This window comes from Salmo salar, chromosome 11 (assembly GCF_965601325.2).
Source record: "Salmo salar chromosome 11, fSalSal1, whole genome shotgun sequence".
In the NCBI taxonomy this organism is placed as follows: Eukaryota; Metazoa; Chordata; class Actinopteri; order Salmoniformes; family Salmonidae; genus Salmo; species Salmo salar.
In genome coordinates this window covers 32,800,001-32,819,655 of record NC_138301.1, presented here as the reverse complement: position 1 = coordinate 32,819,655, position 19,655 = coordinate 32,800,001, and the positions used below count along the sequence as shown (strand labels likewise).

Genomic DNA, 19,655 nt, shown 5'->3' with positions numbered 1-19,655 from the left:
CATTGTTACTCTGCATCAATAACCAAAGATATCAATCTATTTATATTGTTATTTTGGAATACTTTTACACACCAACAGGGTTATTTAGACAACGGAAACACAGGAGTTCAGTTTCAGACAGGACACAGGCAGTTTTCTCACCATGTTAAACTGCTGTTGCAGTTTCTCGTTAGCATAGTTGATACAGAACTGCTCAAAACTGTTGATCTCAAACGTCTCAAACCTGGAGAGCAGAGGAGAGGTCAGAGAGGGACTGTCTCACGCACGCACGCACACACGCACGCACACACACGCACACACACACACACCACCCACCCATAGATATCCAGGACTCCTATGAAGGAGTGCTGTTTGACGGTGGCGCGCAGAGATTTGTTGACATGGTCCACGATCCAGTTGAAGACTTTGGCGTAGATGTGTTTGGCGAGCGCGTCGCGGGCGTTGGAGGCTTGCAGCCGAGGGATGGGCTTGATGTAGGTCTCCTGGGCTGTCTTCAGCTTCTTGTGGCACAGCCAATGAGACATGTCCTGGTAGGTCACGCCCATCAGCTCACAGAACACCGTCAGGTGGCGATTATTGGGCTGAGAGAGAGGGATTCACGGTCATTTCAATCAATGGCTCAATTCCTCTTCCTGCTATTCTTTCCATCTCCTTGAACCTTCTTAACCATCTTGGAGAAGGTCCAAGGTCCCTCCCCTCAGACCTTCTTCTCCAATGGGTTTTGAGAAGGAGGTGAGGAGAGCGGATACGAGGAAGTGAGTCAAGACGATTTGAGAAAGAGTCAATCATTAGGAGAGGACAGAGGTTTAATAATAGAGGTTAGAGGTCAGAGACGTTGGAGGTGTCTCCTTACAGGTATGATGCTGCTGTCAGAGTCTCGGTCCTTGATCTCCACGTTGCCCAGATGTAAGATGGCAGCCAGGACCTGGAACAGCCCCTTCTGGTTCAACTCGTTGATGCCTGAACACAAATACACACAACACAATACTATCAAAATCAACACTACACTAAAAACCAAATGGGACTGAGAGTAAATGACTGCCTGGGAAATGTTAACGTGTGTGTGGTGTTTGTGTGTGACCTAGGACAATAGGGTAGCTTAGCGCTTAGAGCATTGGGCCAGTAACCGAAAGGTAGCTGGTTCGAATACACAAGTCGACAAGGTGAAAATCTGTCTATGTTCACTTGAGCAAGGCACTAAAGCATAATTTGCTCCAGAGGCGCAACACTACTATGGCTGACCCTGTAAAACAGCACGTTTCACTGCACATATCCAGCGTATGTGACAAATAAATCTAGTTGTGTGTATATATATTACCTAGCAGTGAGAAGGAATGTCAGGTGTGTATAAATATACACTGCTCAAAAAAATAAAGGGAACACTTAAACAACACAATGTAACTCCTAGTCAATCACACTTCTGTGAAATCAAACTGTCCACTTAGGAAGCAACACTGACTGACAATACATTTCACATGCTGTTGTGCAAATGGAATAGACAACAGGTGGAAATTATAGGCAATTAGCAAGACACCCCCAATAAAGGAGTGGTTCAGCAGGTGGGGACCACAGACCACTTCTCAGTTCCTATGCTTCCAGGCTGATGTTTTGGTCACTTTTGAATGCTGGCGGTGCTTTCACTCTAGTGGTAGCATGAGACGGAGTCTACAAACCACACAAGTGGCTCAGGTAGTGCAGCTCATCCAGGATGGCACATCAATGCGAGCTGTGGCAAGAAGGTTTGCTGTGTCTGTCAGCGTAGTGTCCAGAGCATGGAGGCGCTACCAGGAGACAGGCCAGTACATCAGGAGACGTGGAGGAGGCCGTAGAAGGGCAACAACCCAGCAGCAGGACCGCTACCTCTGGCTTTGTGCAAGGAGGAGCAGGAGGAGCACTGCCAGAGCCCTGCAAAATGACCTCCAGCAGGCCAAAAATGTGCATGTGTCTGCTCAAACAGTCAGAAACAGACTCCATGAGGGTGGTATGAGGGCCCGACATCCACAGGTGGGGGTTGTGCTTACAGCCCAACACCATGCAGGACGTATGGCATTTGCCAGAGAACACCAAGATTGGCAAATTCGCCACTGGCGCCCTGTGCTCTTCACAGATGAAAGCAGGTTCACACTGAGCACATGTGACAGACATGACAGAGTCTGGAGAAGCCGTGGAGAACGTTCTGCTGCCTGCAACATCCTCCAGCATGACCGGTTTGGCGGTGGGTCAGTCATGGTGTGGGGTGGCATTTCTTTGGGGGGCCGCACAGCCCTCCATGTGCTCGCCAGAGGTAGCCTGACTGCCATTAGGTACCGAGATGAGATCCTCAGACCCCTTGTGAGACCATATGCTGGTGCGGTTGGCCCTGGGTTCTTCCTAATGCAAGACAATGCTAGACCTCATGTGGCTGGAATGTGTCAGCAGTTCCTGCAAGAGGAAGGCATTGATGCTATGGACTGGCCCGCCCGTTCCCCAGACCTGAATCCAATTGAGCACATCTGGGACATCATGTCTCGCTCCATCCACCAACGCCACGTTGCACCACAGACTGTCCAGGAGTTGGCGGATGCTTTAGTCCAGGTCTGGGAGGAGATCCCTCAGGAGACCATCCGCCACCTCATCAGGAGCATGCCCAGGCGTTGTAGGGAGGTCATACAGGCACGTGGAGGCCACACACACTACTGAGCCTCATTTTGACTTGTTTTAAAGACATTACATCAAAGTTGGATCAGCCTGTAGTGTGGTTTTCCACTTTCATTTTGAGTGTGACTCCAAATCCAGACCTCCATGGGTTGATAAATTGGATTTCCATTGATTATTTTTGTGAGATTTTGTTGTCAGCACATTCAACTATGTAAAGAAAAAAGTATTTAATAAGATTATTTCATTAATTCAGATCTAGGATGTGTTATTTTAGTGTTCCCTTTATTTTTTTGAGCAGTGTATATATATATTACCTAGCAGTGAGAAGGAATGTCAGGTGTGTGTATATATATATATATATATATATATATATATATATATATATATATATATTACCTAGCAGTGAGAAGGAATGTCAGGTGTGTGTATATATATATATATTACCTAGCAGTGAGAAGGAATGTCAGGTGTGTGTGTATATATATATATATATATATATATATATATTACCTAGAAGTGAGAAAGAATGTCAGGTGTGTGTGTATATATATATATATATATATTACCTAGCAGTGAGAAGGCATGTTGTGTTGTGCACATCTCTTTAGCATCGTCGACTCCATCGATGACTGGGTTCCGGCCCTGGTTGGTGCAGTGGAAGACATCAGCACTACCTGCATGGACACACACACACACACACACACACACACACACACACACGCACACGCACACGCACACGCACACACACAACATCAACAGTGGTTAATCAGTAGCCTATAGGAAGTATTCTATTCAGCTGTTTAGAGCAGCTGCCCAGGAGAATACTGCTACATTCGGGTCACTGGGATCACACAGGGCCAAATCCTGACCTGATGTGGGTGTGACACATTGAACACTCTTATTAATACCTGCAGGCATAAACTGCGCACACACAAGACAAAGCCTTCTCTAGACTAAAGCAACCATAGCCTGTTACCTGGCAACTCAGGGCTGATATCACCGTGACAACACCTCCATTCTGGGGGTGTGTCTCGGCCAAGAGGCCAGCTGAGAGAGACTAAGGCAATGTGTGTTTGTGTGTGTGGCAGAGATGAAGTGTGTCTAATAGCAGATGAAGTGTGAGTGTGTGTGTGTGTGTGTTCACAGGTGGAATTAAGGAATATTTTGAGGAGCAACACCCAGCCTTATTAGATGACACACAGTCTCTCTTTCTGCCTCACACCCAGGGAGAGAGCTAACATGATCTCTACCTCAGTCTATCTCTGCGGGCAGCTGGCACTGCCTCACACCCACAACATGACCTCTGATCTAACAGGAGCTCTACTGTAGTTAGTGTGACCCCACAGTTAATATGACTCAATATGGCTGAGGTCTGTTTACAAATACACTGTACTACTTCCTCTACCCCTGTTACACATCTCACCTATATGATCTAATATGGTTGTCTATGATCACGGAGAATGACTGGGGCGCCATCTTGAATTATTCATTTGTCATTTACTGATATCAATAAATTGCCTGACGACTGATTTTAATTGAATCTGAATAATTGACTGAATTTATTTCCACTGCCCTACCAATTGCTTCAAATCAAACTTTTTTTGTCACATACAACAAGTGTAGACCTTACCGTGAAATGCTTACTTACAATAACGAGGCTATATACAGAGGGTACCGGTACCGAGTCAGTGTGCGGGGGTATATGTTAGAGGTAACTTGTACATGTAGGTGAAGTGACTATGCATAGATAATAAACAGCGAGTATTGTACAAGATCATTTGATTAATTGTTCAGCAGTCTTATGGCTTGGGGGTAGAAGCTGTTAAGGAGCCTTTTGGTCCTAGACTTGGTGCTCCGGTACTGCTTGCCGTGCGGTAGCAGAGAAAACAGTCTATGACTTTGGTGACTGGAGTCTTTCACAATTTTATGGGCTTTCCTCTGACTCCACCTATGTAGGTAGAGTCACTTTAATTAACTCTACCTACATGTACATACTACCTCAACTAACCGGTTCCCCCGCACATTGACTCTGTACCGGCAGCCCCCTGTATGTATTATTTTTTACTGCTCCTCTTTAATTACTTGTTACTTTTATCTCCTATTCTTATCTGTATTTTTTTTTAAACTGCACTGTCGGTTAGGGGCTCATAAGTAAGCATTTCACTGTAAGGTCTACACCTGTTGTATTCGGCGCATGTGACTAATAAAATTTGATTTGATTTGATATAGGTCCTGGATTGCAGGAAGCTTGGCCCCAGTGATGTACTGGGCCGTACGCTCTACCTTCTGTAGCGCCTTGAGATCAAATGCCGAGCAGTTGCCATACGGTGATGCAACCGGACAGGATGCTCTCGATGGTGCAGCTGTAGAACCTTGTGAGGATCTGGGGACCCATGCCAGATCTTTTCAGTCTTCTTCAGGTGAAAAGGTGTTGTCGTGCCCTCTTCACGACTGTCTTGGTGTGTTTGGACCATGATAGTTTGTTGGTGATGTGAACATCAAGGAATTTGAAACTCTCAACCCACTCCACTACAGCCCCGTTAATGGGGGCCTGTTCGGCCCGCCTTTTCTTTTAGTCAAAGATCATCTCCTTTGTCTTGCTCCCATTGAGGGAGAGGTTGTTGTTCTGGCACCACACTGCCAGGTCTGACTGCCTCCCGATAGACTGTCTTATCGTTGTCGGTGATCAGGCCTACCACTGTTGTGTCGTCAGCAAACTTAACGATGGTGTTGGAGTCGTGTTTGAACAGGGAGTACAGGACTGAACAAAGTATACACCCCTGAAGGGTCCCAGTGTTGAGGATCAGCGTGGCAGACATGGCAGTTGCAGAGGGAGGTGTTTAGTCCCAGGGTCCTTAGCTTAGTGATGAGCTTCGTGGGCACTATGGTGTTGAACGCTGAGCTATAGTCAATGAACAGCATTCTCACATAGGTGTTCCTTTTGTCCAGGTGGGAAAGGGCAGTGTGGAGTGCGATTGAGATTGCGTCATCTGTGGATCTGTTGGGGCGGTATGGGAATTGGAGTGGGTCTAGGGTATCCGGGAGGATGCTGTTGATGTGAGCCATGAACAGCCTTTCAAAGCACTTCATGGCTACCGTCGTGAGTGCTGCGGGGCGGTAATCATTTAGGCAGGTTACCTTCGCTTCCTTGGGCACAGGCACTACGGGGGTTTGCTTGAAACATGTAGATATTACAGACTCGGTCAGGGAGAGGTTGAAAATGTCAGTGAAGACACTTGACAGTTGGTCCACGCATGCTTTGAGTACATGTCCTGGTGATCCATCTGGCCCGCTGCTTTGTGAATGTTGACCTGTTTAAAGGTCTTGCTCACATCGGCCACCGAGAGCATTATCACACAGTCAACCAGAACATCTGGTGCTCCCGTGCATGTTTCAGTGTTGCTTGCCTCGAAGCGAGCATAAAAAGGCATTTAGCTCGTCTGGTAGGCTCGCATCTGGGTTTCCCTTTGTAGTCCGTAATAGTTTTCAAGCCCTGCCACATCCGACGAGCATCAGAGCTGGTGTAGTAGGATTCAATCTTAATCCTGTATTGACGCTTTGCTTGTTTGATGGTTCGTCTGAGGGCATAGCGGGATTTCTTATAGGCGACCGGATTAGAGTCCCGCTCCTTGAAAGCGGCAGCTCTAGCCTTTGGTTCGATGTGGATGTTGCCTGTAATCCATGGCTTCTGGTTGGGATACGTACGTACGGTCACTGTGGGGACAACGTCGTCGATGCACTTACTGATGAAGCCGATGACTGAGGTGGTATACACCTCAATGCCATTCAGTCTGTAACTGCCATCCCAGAAGTCGCTTGTGCTGACTTCAAAATGAGGGGCGTTGTACAAAACAAAATCATCACCGATTGGATCGTATCAAAGTCAATGACGTGATTCATGATTTATGTATGCTGGGCTCAACCCATTGGTTTCCGGGACCAATCAGAACGGTTAGAATGTGTTCACATTCTATGTATTGAGGGAGGAAAGCAAATCCAGACTCGTGGTGGAGAAGAAACGCTAGTGGGCGTTTTGTTTGGCCGGAGTCATGTGGATGGGTTGTCAGGCTAATCAATGAACAAATAGCTTAGGAAGCGTCCAACCATCCAATGGAGAGTGTTTGTTTGTGTCTTACCTAGCTTCAGATTCTTGAACTCTGGTAGATGGGAGGACGCACACAGCTGGTAGAAGATATGATAGTTCCTCTCCTCGTCCGCCTGCACAGAGAGACAGACAGATAGATAGTCAGACAGTTTCAGGTAGTGTATGTTCTACACAGCCAGGAGATTCCAGTGTGCAATGTTGTGTACAGACAAGAGAACACTGTCATGCTGTTTTTAGATTATGTGGAGTAGTTTTAATGTTGCAACATTTCCACCACAGACTAAGACACACACACCCAGGTGCTGTTGCAGAAAGGTATGTGGGGAATGCGTGTTGCAGTACAGGACTCACAGCAGCTTCCTCAAGTCTGGGAAGACATGCTAAACTCCACTATCCTCATCTCAATACGTGTGTGTGTGTGTGTGTGTGTGTGTGTGTGTGTGTGTGTGTGTGTGTGTGTGTGTGTGTGTGTGTGTGTGTGTGTGCACACTTTCTAAGTTGTGCACATTCCTGATCCGTCTCAGCAGTGTGACCTGGATCAGATCCACACGGAGAAAAAAAGAGAAAGAACGAGAGAGAACGAGAGCTAGAGAGAAAAGAGAACGAGAGCTAGAGAGAAAAGAGAACGAGAGCTAGAGAGAAAAGAGAACGAGAGCTAGAGAGAACGAGAGCTAGAGAGAACGAGAGCTAGAGAGAACGAGAGCTAGAGAGAAAAGAGAACGAGAGCTAGAGAGAACGAGAGCTAGAGAGAACGAGAGCTAGAGAGAACGAGAGCTAGAGAGAAAAGAGAACGAGAGCTAGAGAGAACGAGAGCTAGAGAGAAAAGAGAACGAGAGCTAGAGAGAACGAGCGCAAGAGAGAACGAGAGCTAGAGAGAAAAGAGAACGAGAGCTAGAGAGAAAAGAGAACGAGAGCTAGAGAGAACGAGCGCTAGAGAGAACGAGAGCTAGAGAGAACGAGAGCTAGAGAGAAAAGAGAACGAGAGCTAGAGAGAAAAGAGAACGAGAGCTAGAGAGAAAAGAGAACGAGAGCTAGAGAGAACGAGAGCTAGAGAGAACGAGAGCTAGAGAGAACGAGAGCTAGAGAGAAAAGAGAACGAGAGCTAGAGAGAACGAGAGCTAGAGAGAACGAGAGCTAGAGAGAACGAGAGCTAGAGAGAACGAGAGCTAGAGAGAACGAGAGCTAGAGAGAACGAGAGCTAGAGAGAAAAGAGAACGAGAGCTAGAGAGAACGAGCGCTAGAGAGAAAAGAGAACGAGAGCTAGAGAGAACGAGCGCAAGAGAGAACGAGAGCTAGAGAGAAAAGAGAACGAGAGCTAGAGAGAAAAGAGAACGAGAGCTAGAGAGAACGAGCGCTAGAGAGAACGAGAGCTAGAGAGAAAAGAGAACGAGAGCTAGAGAGAACGAGAGCTAGAGAGAAAAGAGAACGAGAGCTAGAGAGAACGAGCACTAGAGAGAACGAGAGCTAGAGAGAAAAGAGAACGAGAGCTAGAGAGAACGAGCGCTAGAGAGAACGAGAGCTAGAGAGAGATAGAAAAAGGAAGGATGACTATTCAATAGGCTCTTATCAGCAATGAGCTGGACACAGAAGGAAGGACAGAACAGAAGTAAAGGAACGTGTTTGGTCTCCTGTGTTTTCCTGACCTGGGTGGAAGAGGAGGAAAGACAGACAGAAGGACATACACACATATATATATATATGAATATGTGTGAGTGAGAGAGAGACAGAGAGAGAAAGAAGACTCAGGTGGACTGAGCAGAGGTAAAGAGAGACAGGCAGGTAAAAAGAAGGAATGTGAACTGAGTCACACACAGGGAGCACTGTATGGATAGCATCCCACACTACACACAGTGCTATGGAAAGAGAGGGGGAGTGTTGAGGCTCCCAGTATAACCTATACATAGGTCATTGACTTTTCCTGACCACATGACCTGACCAAAAAAACTGCAGGTCCTACCCATAACCCCCGACCCAGACTAGAGCGCCAGACTTCCCTGGTCCGACTGTGTGTTGGTGGTGCATCACCTGAAACACCACTCTAGACTTCTCCAGTAGATATGTCCTCATGTTAGCTCCAATGATCCGGTAGTGTTTGTCAAAGCCGATCTCAATGTACTTCCCAAAACGACTGCTGTTGTCGTTACGAGTCGTCTTAGCGTTTCCTATCGCCTGGAGAACACACACACACACACACACACACACACACACACACACACACACACACACACACACACACACACACACACACACACACACACACACAAAAACAAACACAAACACACGACCGGATAGACGGACACACACACACAGGAGGGAGACAGAGCGATAAATATAGATTAGGTCAGCAACATCAGCATATCACTCCCCTTTACAACAAGGCAGTGGTCTGACATTAGTAGTCAGTGTCCAGGCTAGCTGGGCCATGTGATGGTGTACAACTAAAACTGTCCAGCAGGGAGGGGAGGGACAGGGGGAGACAGATACTGTGGTGCCGCTGCTGTGCATCATGGGGAATAGAGTCCTGCAGTCAAAGCACAGTTGTCAGTGGTGGTGTTCCAGGCTGTCTTTATTGCAGTCACGCTGCCCAGATAATCAGATCTCACAACACCAGCACAGGGACTGAAAATGCTTAAAGCCAATATCACCGACTGACTGACAGCAGTGAAAATCAGGTCTGCCACAGACAGACAGACACAGAGACAGACAGACACAGACAGAGACAGAGACACAGACAGACAGAGACAGACAGACAGAGACTATATAGGGGTTAAAGTGTGTGTAAGGAGAAAACACATGGTTACTGTTCCCTGAAGACAAGGAGGCTTTCAGCTGCACAGGCAGGTATGGTAATGTGTGCTTACATCAACACACACACACACACACAGCAGGAAGAAGGCTTGGCCACTGATTGGCTGACAGGGCTGTGAGAGGAGTGATGTCATCCTTACACCAAGGGGAGAGGGAAGGGATGAGAGAAATAGAGGAGATGGGGGAGAGAACTAACCCTCCCAGACTCCACATGAACACACCATGAAGCAGGCTTTGCAGAGGACTTGAGCGAGGAGAGGGAGAAGAGAGGCAAGGGGAAGGGAGAGGAGTCATACCTCCATGATGGGGTTGGATGCGAGGACCTTCTCCTCTACGTTGGCCTCTGTGGCTGCTCCACTGACCGTAGCAAAGTAACGCATGGCGTATTTAGCTGACACAGTCTTCCCTGCTCCTGACTCACCGCTTACGATTATAGACTGGTTCCTCTCATCTCTAATACAGGAGAGAAGGAAAGATGGTGAGGGAAGCAAGAGTCTGCTATGTGGCAGCTTATTTGGCTCAGTCAACAACACACAGAAAAAAAATCATAAAGATAAAAACAGAAAGTCATTACTAAGTTCCATTATGGTTCTCAAAACGGTGTGTGAGGTCACTCTAGCAGACAACATGCTGTACAGTATAGATGCCAACTGGGACCATAGGTCACTATGCTAAAGAGAGAGAGAGAGAGAGAGTGAGAGAGAGAGAGAGTGAGAGAGTGAGAGAGAGAGAGAGAGAGAGAGAGAGAGAGAGAGAGAGAGAGTGAGAGAGTGAGAGAGTGAGAGAGAGAGAGAGAGAGAAGTGAATGTGTGTTCACTAGGTGTGTGTGAAAAAGCTCTGTGTATAAAATAGGTGTGTTTTGCGTGTGTATGTATGTGAGAGAGTGCTCTGTGTGCTCAATGCCACGCCATAGTAAGTGTTCAGGTGTGTGTGTGACATTGACTCCTTGGGTCTTGCAGAGAGAAAGCACAACGAGTTTGAATCTAGAGACCAACAGAGCAGGAGGGGGGAGAGAGAGAGAGAGAGAGAGATGAAGAGAACGATAGAGAAGAGAGAGTAGAGTAGGGGTGTCAAACATACAAACATATACAAGGGGCTCCAATCCGGCCAGCGGGTGGTTTATTTTTTGGGGGAAAATAACATTATATTGTGGGGGGGAGGGTTTGATGTAGGAAAACAAACTTCTTGGCTCTGTCCAGCTCGCTAATAATCATCGAAATGAAAGCTAGACAGTCAGGGAGCATAAAATAATTCCTTCAACAAGTTTAAAATAAGTTTAACACCCCTGGAGTAGAGAGAAGAGAGAGACAAAGAGAGAGAGAGAGAGACAGAGAGATAGAGAGCGAGAAAGATATAGAATATAGGAAAGAAGAGAACAAGAGAAACAGAGACCACCAGTTTATTTCTGGTTTAGTTCTGACTTACAAACCCTAAGCAACAGATTGAGTTAGAGAAGGAGGGGCCAGGAGCAGAGGGAGGGGCCAGGAGCTGAGGGAGGGGCCATTAGCAGAGGGAGGGGCCAGGAGCAGAAGGAGGGGCCATTAGCAGAGGGACACTTGAAACACAGGTAACACAGACACAAACCTCTGATGGTTTAGAGCTTGAGATAGTCACCTCATATAAGTACTTGGGAGTATGACTAGACGGTACACTGTCCTTCTCTCAGCACATATCAAAGCTGCAGGTTAAGGTTAAATCTAGACTTGGTTTCCTCTATCGTAATCGCTCCTCTTTCACCCCAACTGACAAACTAACCCTGATTCAGATGACCATCCTACCCATGCTAGATTACGGAGACGTAATTTATAGATCGGCAGGTAAGGGTGCTCTCGAGCGGCTAGATGTTCTTTACCATCCGGCAATCAGATTTGCCACCAATGCTCCTTATAGGACACATCACTGCACTCTATACTCCTCTGTAAACTGGTCATCTGTAAACTGAGTAAAATGGCGCCAGAAGAAATGGCAGCAGTTTTACGGGCGCCCAACCAATTGTGCTATATGTGTGTTTTTCACGTTATTTGTAACTTATTTTGTACATAATGTTTCGGCAGAAAAGAGCTTCTGGATATCAGGACAGCGATCACTCACCTCGGATTAGACAAAGATTTTTTCTTCAACAAGCAGGAAGCACAGGACATACTCTGAACACCTGACAGGGCCAACATCCCAGTTATTGGCAAGAGGAAGAGAAGCAGGTACAGAGGACACAGAGAAGGGTGCCTCATAAGGACCCGCAAAAGGCGAGTGGGAAAGCTGCAGTTACAGTCAATATTACTCGCCAACATGCAATCATTGGACAATAAATAGACGAGGTACGATCACGAATATCCTACCAACGGGACATCAAAAACTGTAATATCCTATGTTTCACGGAATCGTGGCTGAATGATGACATGGATATTCAGCTAGCGGGATATACGCTGCACCGGCTAGATAGAACAGCACACTCCGGTATGACGAGGGGGGGCGGTCTGTGCATATTTGTAAACAACAGCTGGTGCACGAAATCTAAGGAAGTCTCTAGATTTGGCTTGCCTGAAGTAGAGTATATTGTGATAAATTGCAGGCCACATTACTTGCCTTGAGAGTTTTCAGCTATACTTTTCGTGGCTGTTTATTTACCACCACAGACAGATGCTGGCACTAAGACCGCACTCAGTCAGCTGTATAAGGAAATAAGCAAACAGGAAACCACTCACCCAGAGGTGGCGCTCCTAGTGGCCGGAGACTTTAATGCAGGGAAACTAAAATCAGTTCTACCAAATTTCCATCAACATGTTAAATGTGCAACCAGAGGGAAACAAATTCTAGATCACCTGTACTCCACACACAGAGACGTGTACAAATCTCTCCCTTGCCCTCCATTTGGTAAATCCAACCACTACTCTATCCTCCTGATTCCTGCTTTCAAGCTAAAATTAAAGCAGGAAGCACCAGTGTCTATAAAAAAGTGGTCAGATGAAGCAGATGTTAAACTACAGGACTGTTTTGCTATCACAGACTGGAACATGTTCCGGGATTCTTCCGATGGCATTGAGGAGTACGCCACATCAGTCACTGGCTTTATCAATAAGTGCATCGAGGACGTCGTCCCCACAGTGACTGTACGTACATACCCAAACCAGAAGCCATGGATTACAGGCAACATTCACACTGAGTTAAAGGGTAGAGCTGCCGCTTTCAAGGTGCGGGACTGTAACCCGGAAGCTTACAAGAAATCCTGCTATGCCCTGCGATGAACCATCAAACAGGCAAAGCGCCAATACAGGGCTAAGATTGAATCATACTACACCGGCTCCGACGCTCATCTTATGTGGCAGGGCTTGCAAACTATTACAGACTACAAAGGGAAGCACAGCCGCGAGCTGCCCAGTGACACGAGCCTACCAGACGAGCTAAATCACTTCTATGCTCGCTTCGAGGCAAGCAACACTGAGGCATGCATGAGAGCATCAGCTGTTCCGGATGACTGTGTGATCACGCTCTCCGTAGCCAACGTGAGTAAGACCTTTAAACAGGTCAACATACACAAGGCTGCGGGGCCAGACGGATTACCAGGACGTGTGCTGACCAACTGGCAGGTGTCTTCACTGACATTTTCAACATGTCCCTGATTGAGTCTGTAATACCAACATCAAGCAGACCACCATAGTCCCTGTGCCCAAGAACACAAAGGCAACCTGCCTAAATGACTACAGGCCCGTAGCACTCACGTCCGTAGCTTAGAAAGGCTGGTAATGGCTCACATCAACACCATTATCCCAGAAATCCTAGACCCACTCCAATTTGCATACCGCCCAAACAGATCCACAGATGATGCAATCTCTATTGCACTCCACACTGCCCTTTCCCACCTGGACAAAAGGAACACCTATGTGAGAATACTATTCATTGACTACAGTTCAACACCATAGTGCCCTCAAAGCTCACCACTAAGCTAAGGATCCTAAACACCTCCCTCTGCAACTGGATCCTGGACTTCCTGACGGGCCGCCCCCAGGTGACGAGGGAAGGAAGCAACACATCTGCCACGCTGATCCTCAACACTGGAGCCCCCCAGTGGTGCGTGCTCAGTCCCGTCCTGTACTCCCTGTTCACCCACGACTGCATGGCCAGGCACGACTCCAACACCATCATTAAGTTTGCAGACGACACAACAGTGGTAGGCCTGATCACTGACAACGACGAGACAGCCTATTGCTGTGTATTTACAATCCCCTTCTCCAAACGTATTACTCATTTACCTAGCTCTTATCAATAGTTATTATCAAGTTATACATAACAGTGAATGGAGAAAGCTGTTATTTCTATCGGGAAATATTGTTATTTCCAGCCAGAGACCTGGCCGGGTGGTGGCAAAATAACAACCTATCCCTCAACGTAACCAAGACTAAGGAGATGATTGTGGACTACAGGAAAAGGAGGACTGAGCACGCCCCCATTCTCATCGACGGGGCTGTAGTGGAGCAGGTTGAGAGCTTCAAGTTCCTTGGTGTCCACATCACCAACAAACTAGAATGGTCCAAACACACCAACACGGTCGTGAAGAGGGCACGACAAAGCCTATTCCCCCTCAGGAAACTAAAAAGATTTGGCATGGGTCCTGAGATCCTCAAAAGGTTCTACAGCTGCAACATCGAGAGCATCCTGACTGGTTGCATCACTGCCTGGTACGGCACTTGCTCGGCCTCCGACCGCAAGGCACTACAAAGGGTAGTGCGTACGGCCCAGTACATCACTGGGGCTAAGCTGCCTGCCATCCAGGACCTCTACACCAGGCGGTGTCAGAGGAAGACCCTATAAATTGTCAAAATCCCCAGCCACCCCAGTCTGCATTAGCATCGAACAGCCCCCGTGATATGCAACTTTTCAGGGAAGTTAGAAACCAATATGCACAGGCAGAAAAGCCAAGGCTATCTTTTTCAAGCAGAAATTTACTTCCTGCAACACAAACTCAAAAAAGTTCTGGGACACTGTAAAGTCCTTGGAGAATAAGAACACCTCCTCCCAGCTGCCCACTGCACTGAGGATAGGAAACTGTCACCACCGATAAATCCACTATAATTGAGAATCACCCTCTTCAAAGGGGGGGGGACACTCTTGACCCAAACTGCTACAGACCTATATCTATCCTACCCTGCCTCTCTAAAGTCTTCGAAAGCCAAGTCAACAAACAGATTACCAACCATTTCGAACCCCACCGCACCTTCTCTGCTATGCAATCTGGTTTCAGAGCTGGTCATGGGTGCACCTCAGCCACGCTCAAGGTCCTAAACGATGTCTTAACCGCCATCGATAAGAAACAATACTGTGCAACCGTTTTCATTGACCTGGCCAAGGCTTTCGACTCTGTCAATCACCACGTCCTCATCGGCAGACTCAACAGCCTTGGTTTCTCAAATGATTGCCTCGCCTGGTTCACCAACTACTTCTCTGATAGAGTTCAGTGTGTCAAATCGAAGGGCCTGTTGTCCGGGCCTCTGGCAGTCTCTATGGGGGTGCCACAGGGTTCAATTCTTGGGCTGACTCTTTTCTCTGTATACATCAATGATTTCGCTCTTGCTGCTGGTGAGTCTCTGATCCACCTCTACGCAGACGACACCATTCTGTATACTTCTGGCCCTTCTTTGGACACTGTGTTAACTACCCTCCAGACGAGCTTCAATGCCATACAACTCTCCTTCCGTGGCCTCCAACTGCTCTTAAATACAAGTAAAACTAAATGCATGCTCTTCAACCGATCGCTGCCTGCACCTGCCCGCCCGTCCAGCATCACTACTCTGGACGGTTCTGACTTAGAATATGTGGACAACTACAAATACCTAGGTGTCTGGTTAGACTGTAAACTCTTCTTCCAGACTCACATCAAACATCTCCAATCCAAAGTTAAATCTAGAATTGGCTTCCTATTTCGCAACAAAGCATCTCATGCTGCCAAACATGCCCTCGTAAAACTGACCATCCTACCAATCCTCGACTTCGGTGATGTCATTTACAAAATAGCCTCCAATACCCTCCTCAATAAATTGGATGCAGTCTATCGCAGTGCCATCCGTTTTGTCACCAAAGCCCCATATACTACCCACCACTGCGACCTATACTCCATCGTTGGCTGGCCCTCGCTTCATACTCGTCGCCAAACCCACTGGCTCCAGGTCATCTACAAAACCCTGCTAGGTAAAGTTCCCCCTTATGTGAGCTCGCTGGTCACCATAGCAGCACCCACCTGTAGCACGCGCTCCAGCAGGTATATCTCTATGGTCACCCCCAAAGCCAATTCCTCCTTCGGCCGCCTCTCCTTCCAGTTCTCTGCTGCCAATGACTGGAACGAACTACAAAAATCTCCCTCACTAGCTTTAAGCACCAGCTGTCAGAGCAGCTCACAGATTACTGCACCTGTACATAGCCCATCTATAATTTAGCCCAAACAACTACCACTTCCCCTATTGTATTTATTTACTTTGCTCCTTTGCACCCCATTATTTATATTTCTACTTTGCACTTTCTTCCACTGCAAATCTACCATTCCAGTGTTTTAACTTGCTATATTGTATTTACTTCGCCACCATGGCCTTTTTTGCCTTTACCTCCCTTATCTCACCTCATTTGCTCACTTTGTATATAGACTTATTTTATACTATATTATTGACTGTATGTTTGTTTTACTCCATGTGTAACTCTGTGTTGTTGTATGTGTCAAACTGCTTGCTTTATCTTGGCCAGGTCGCAATTGTAAATGAGAACTTGTTCTCAACATGCCTACCTGGTTAAAAAAAGGTGAATAAAAAATATTTAAAAAATAAGACTGTTCTCTCTACTACCGTATGGCAAGCGGTACCGGAGTTCCAAGTCTTGGACAAAAAGGCTTCTCAACAGTTTTTAACCCCAAGCCATAAGACTCCTGAACAGGTAATCAAATGGCTACCCGGACTATTTGCATTGTGTGCCCCCCCCAACCCCTCTTTTTACGCTGGTGCTACTCTCTGTTTATCATATATGCATAGTCACTTTAACTATACATTCATGTACATACTACCTCAATTGGGTCGACCAACCAGTGCTCCCGCACATTGGCTAACCGGGTGATCTGCACTGTGTCCTGCCACCCACCACCCGCCAACCCCTCTTTTACGCTACTGCTACTCTCTGTTCATCATATGTACATAGTCACTTTAACCATATCTACATGTACATACTACCTCAATCAGCCTGACTAACCGGTGTCTGTATGTAGCCTCGCTACTTTTATAGCCTCGCTACTGTATATAGCCTGTCTTTTTACTGTTGTTTTATTTCTTCACTTACCTATTGTTCACCTAATACCCTTTGTTGCACTATTGGTTAGAGCCTGTAAGTAAGCATTTCACTGTAAGGTCTACACCTGTTGTATTCGGCGCATGTGACAAATAAACTTTGATTTGATCTCTGTATACCCATCGCAAGACCCACTGGTTGATGCTTATTTATAAAACCCTCTTAGGCCTCACTCCTCCCTATCTGAGATATCTACTGCAGCCCTCATCCTCCACATACAACACCTGTTCTGTCAGTCACATTCTGTTAAAGGTCCCCAAAGCGCACACATCCCTGGGTCGCTCCTCTTTTCAGTTCGCTGCTGCTAGCGACTGGAATGAGCTGCAACAAACACTCAAACTGGACAGTTTTATCTCAATTTCTTCATTCAAAGACTCAATCATGGACACTTACTGACAGTTGTGGCTGCTTTGTGTGATGTATTGTTGTCTCTACCTTCTTGCCCTTTGTGCTGTTGTCTGTGCCCAATAATGTTTGTACCATGTTTTGTGCTGCCACTATGTTGTGTTGCTACCATGTTGTTGTTATGTTGTGTTGCTAACATGCTGTGTTGTCATGTGTTGCTGCCTTGCTATTGTTGGGTTCTGATTTCTTGACTTATGAAATCAAGAAATATACTTACTGATGAACTGAGGGACAGAGGGGAATGTATAATGTATATGGTGGATGTATTTAAGCTTGGAATGTACTGAGGGCAGGGAAGACTATCACACGTGGCAGCACTGATAAGGTTGGAGAGCTGTGGATTAGTGAGGAAGGGGTCGAGGTCAGGTCAGGTCACGTTAAGGAAGAAGGAACAGTTTATTGCTCACATCACTTAATTTTCTGCCTAGCAACAGAGACGTAATGGTTAGAGAGAAGGAGGAGATTCCACCCCAAATTGTAATATATATCAACACTGGTGGAACCATGACTTTGTCTGATGCAGCTGTATTGACCCAATGGGCAAATAAAACTTGGTTTAAGCTTTCAGTGTCCCTCGCGTTCTTACTCTGGTAATTAGAACCTAACACTATGTTGTCGTCTTAGGTCTTTTTGTAGTGTTGTCTCGTCATGATGTTGGTTTTGTCCTATATTTCTATATATATACACTGCTCAAAAAAATAAAGGGAACACTTAAACAACACATCCTAGATCTGAATGAAAGAAATAATCTTATTAAATACTTTTTTCTTTACATAGTTGAATGTGCTGACAACAAAATCACACAAAAATAATCAATGGAAATCCAATTTATCAACCCATGGAGGTCTGGATTTGGAGTCACACTCAAAATTAAAGTGGAAAACCACACTACAGGCTGATCCAACTTTGATGTAATGTCCTTAAAACAAGTCAAAATGAGGCTCAGTAGTGTGTGTGGCCCCCACGTGCCTGTATGACCTCCCTACAACGCCTGGGCATGCTCCTGATGAGGTGGCGGATGGTCTCCTGAGGGATCTCCTCCCAGACCTGGACTAAAGCATCCGCCAACTCCTGGACAGTCTGTGGTGCAACGTGGCGTTGGTGGATGGAGCGAGACATGATGTCCCAGATGTGCTCAATTGGATTCAGGTCTGGGGAACGGGCGGGCCAGTCCATAGCATCAATGACTTCCTCTTGCCACATGAGGTCTAGCATTGTCTTGCATTAGGAAGAACCCAGGGCCAACCGCACCAGCATATGGTCTCACAAGGGGTCTGAGGATCTCATCTCGGTACCTAATGGCAGTCAGGCTACCTCTGGCGAGCACATGGAGGGCTGTGCGGCCCCCCAAAGAAATGCCACCCCACACCATGACTGACCCACCGCCAAACCGATCTTGCTGGAGGATGTTGCAGGCAGCAGAACGTTCTCCACGGCGTCTCCAGACTCTGTCACGTCTGTCACGTGCTCAGTGTGAACATGCTTTCATCTGTGAAGAGCACAGGGCGCCAGTGGCGAATTTGCCAATCTTGGTGTTCTCTGGCAAATGCCAAACGTCCTGCACCATGTTGGGCTGTAAGCACAACCCCCACCTGTGGACGTCGGGCCCTCATACCACCCTCATGGAGTCTGTTTCTGACCGTTTGAGCAGACACATGCACATTTGTGGCCTGCTGGAGGTCATTTTGCAGGGCTCTGGCAGTGCTTCTCCTGCTCCTCCTTGCACAAAGGCGGAGGTACCGGTCCTGCTGCTGGGTTGTTGCCCTCCTACGGCCTCCTCTACGTCTCCTGATGTATTGTACTGGCCTGTCTCCTGGTAGCGCCTCCATGCTCTGGACACTACGCTGACAGACACAGCAAACCTTCTTGCCACAGCTCGCATTGATGTGCCATCCTGGATGAGTTGCACTACCTGAGCCACTTGTGTGGGTTGTAGACTCCGTCTCATGCTACCACTAGAGTGAAAGCACCGCCAGCATTCAAAAGTGACCAAAACATCAGCCAGGAAGCATAGGAACTGAGAAGTGGTCTGTGGTCCCCACCTGCAGAACCACTCCTTTATTGGGGGTGTCTTGCTAATTGCCTATAATTTCCACCTGTTGTCTATTCCATTTGCACAACAGCATGTGAAATTTATTGTCAATCAGTGTTGCTTCCTAAGTGGACAGTTTGATTCTACAGAAGTGTGATTGACTTGGAATAACAAGACAGTAAATACACACACTGTTCTATGCTTCCATTGGAAGGTCTCAAACTGTCCGTCTGACGTCGTTTGAAACATGGGAAATCTGTGTATACACTACCTTTGAGCAGGTAACACTCGCACGCACGCACGCACGCACGCACACCACACACACACACACCCACCTGGCCATCTGTTTGT

At 47.0% G+C, this 19,655-nt stretch overlaps 1 protein-coding gene across 6 annotated transcripts in view; it reads right to left on the bottom strand.

The window, feature by feature from the left end:
- LOC106595398 (unconventional myosin-Va) overlaps positions 1–19,655 on the bottom strand; it is an 85,296-nt gene that overhangs the window by 39,384 nt on the left and 26,257 nt on the right. For all 6 annotated transcript variants that reach the window (XR_014379367.1, XM_082957855.1, XM_082957857.1 and 3 more), the window contains exons 4-11: positions 19,640–19,655; positions 9,847–10,003; positions 8,768–8,911; positions 6,774–6,855; positions 3,204–3,311; positions 854–960; positions 316–581; positions 142–223 (exon numbers count right to left, since the gene is read on the bottom strand). The exon at positions 19,640–19,655 is cut by the window's right edge and continues 129 nt beyond it. Coding sequence is in view for 5 of the 6 variants with exons in the window: in XM_082957855.1 (XP_082813981.1) it covers positions 142–223; positions 316–581; positions 854–960; positions 3,204–3,311; positions 6,774–6,855; positions 8,768–8,911; positions 9,847–10,003; positions 19,640–19,655 (962 nt within the window). In the remaining variant the exon portion in view is untranslated. The remainder of the gene's footprint in view (positions 1–141; positions 224–315; positions 582–853; positions 961–3,203; positions 3,312–6,773; positions 6,856–8,767; positions 8,912–9,846; positions 10,004–19,639) is intronic.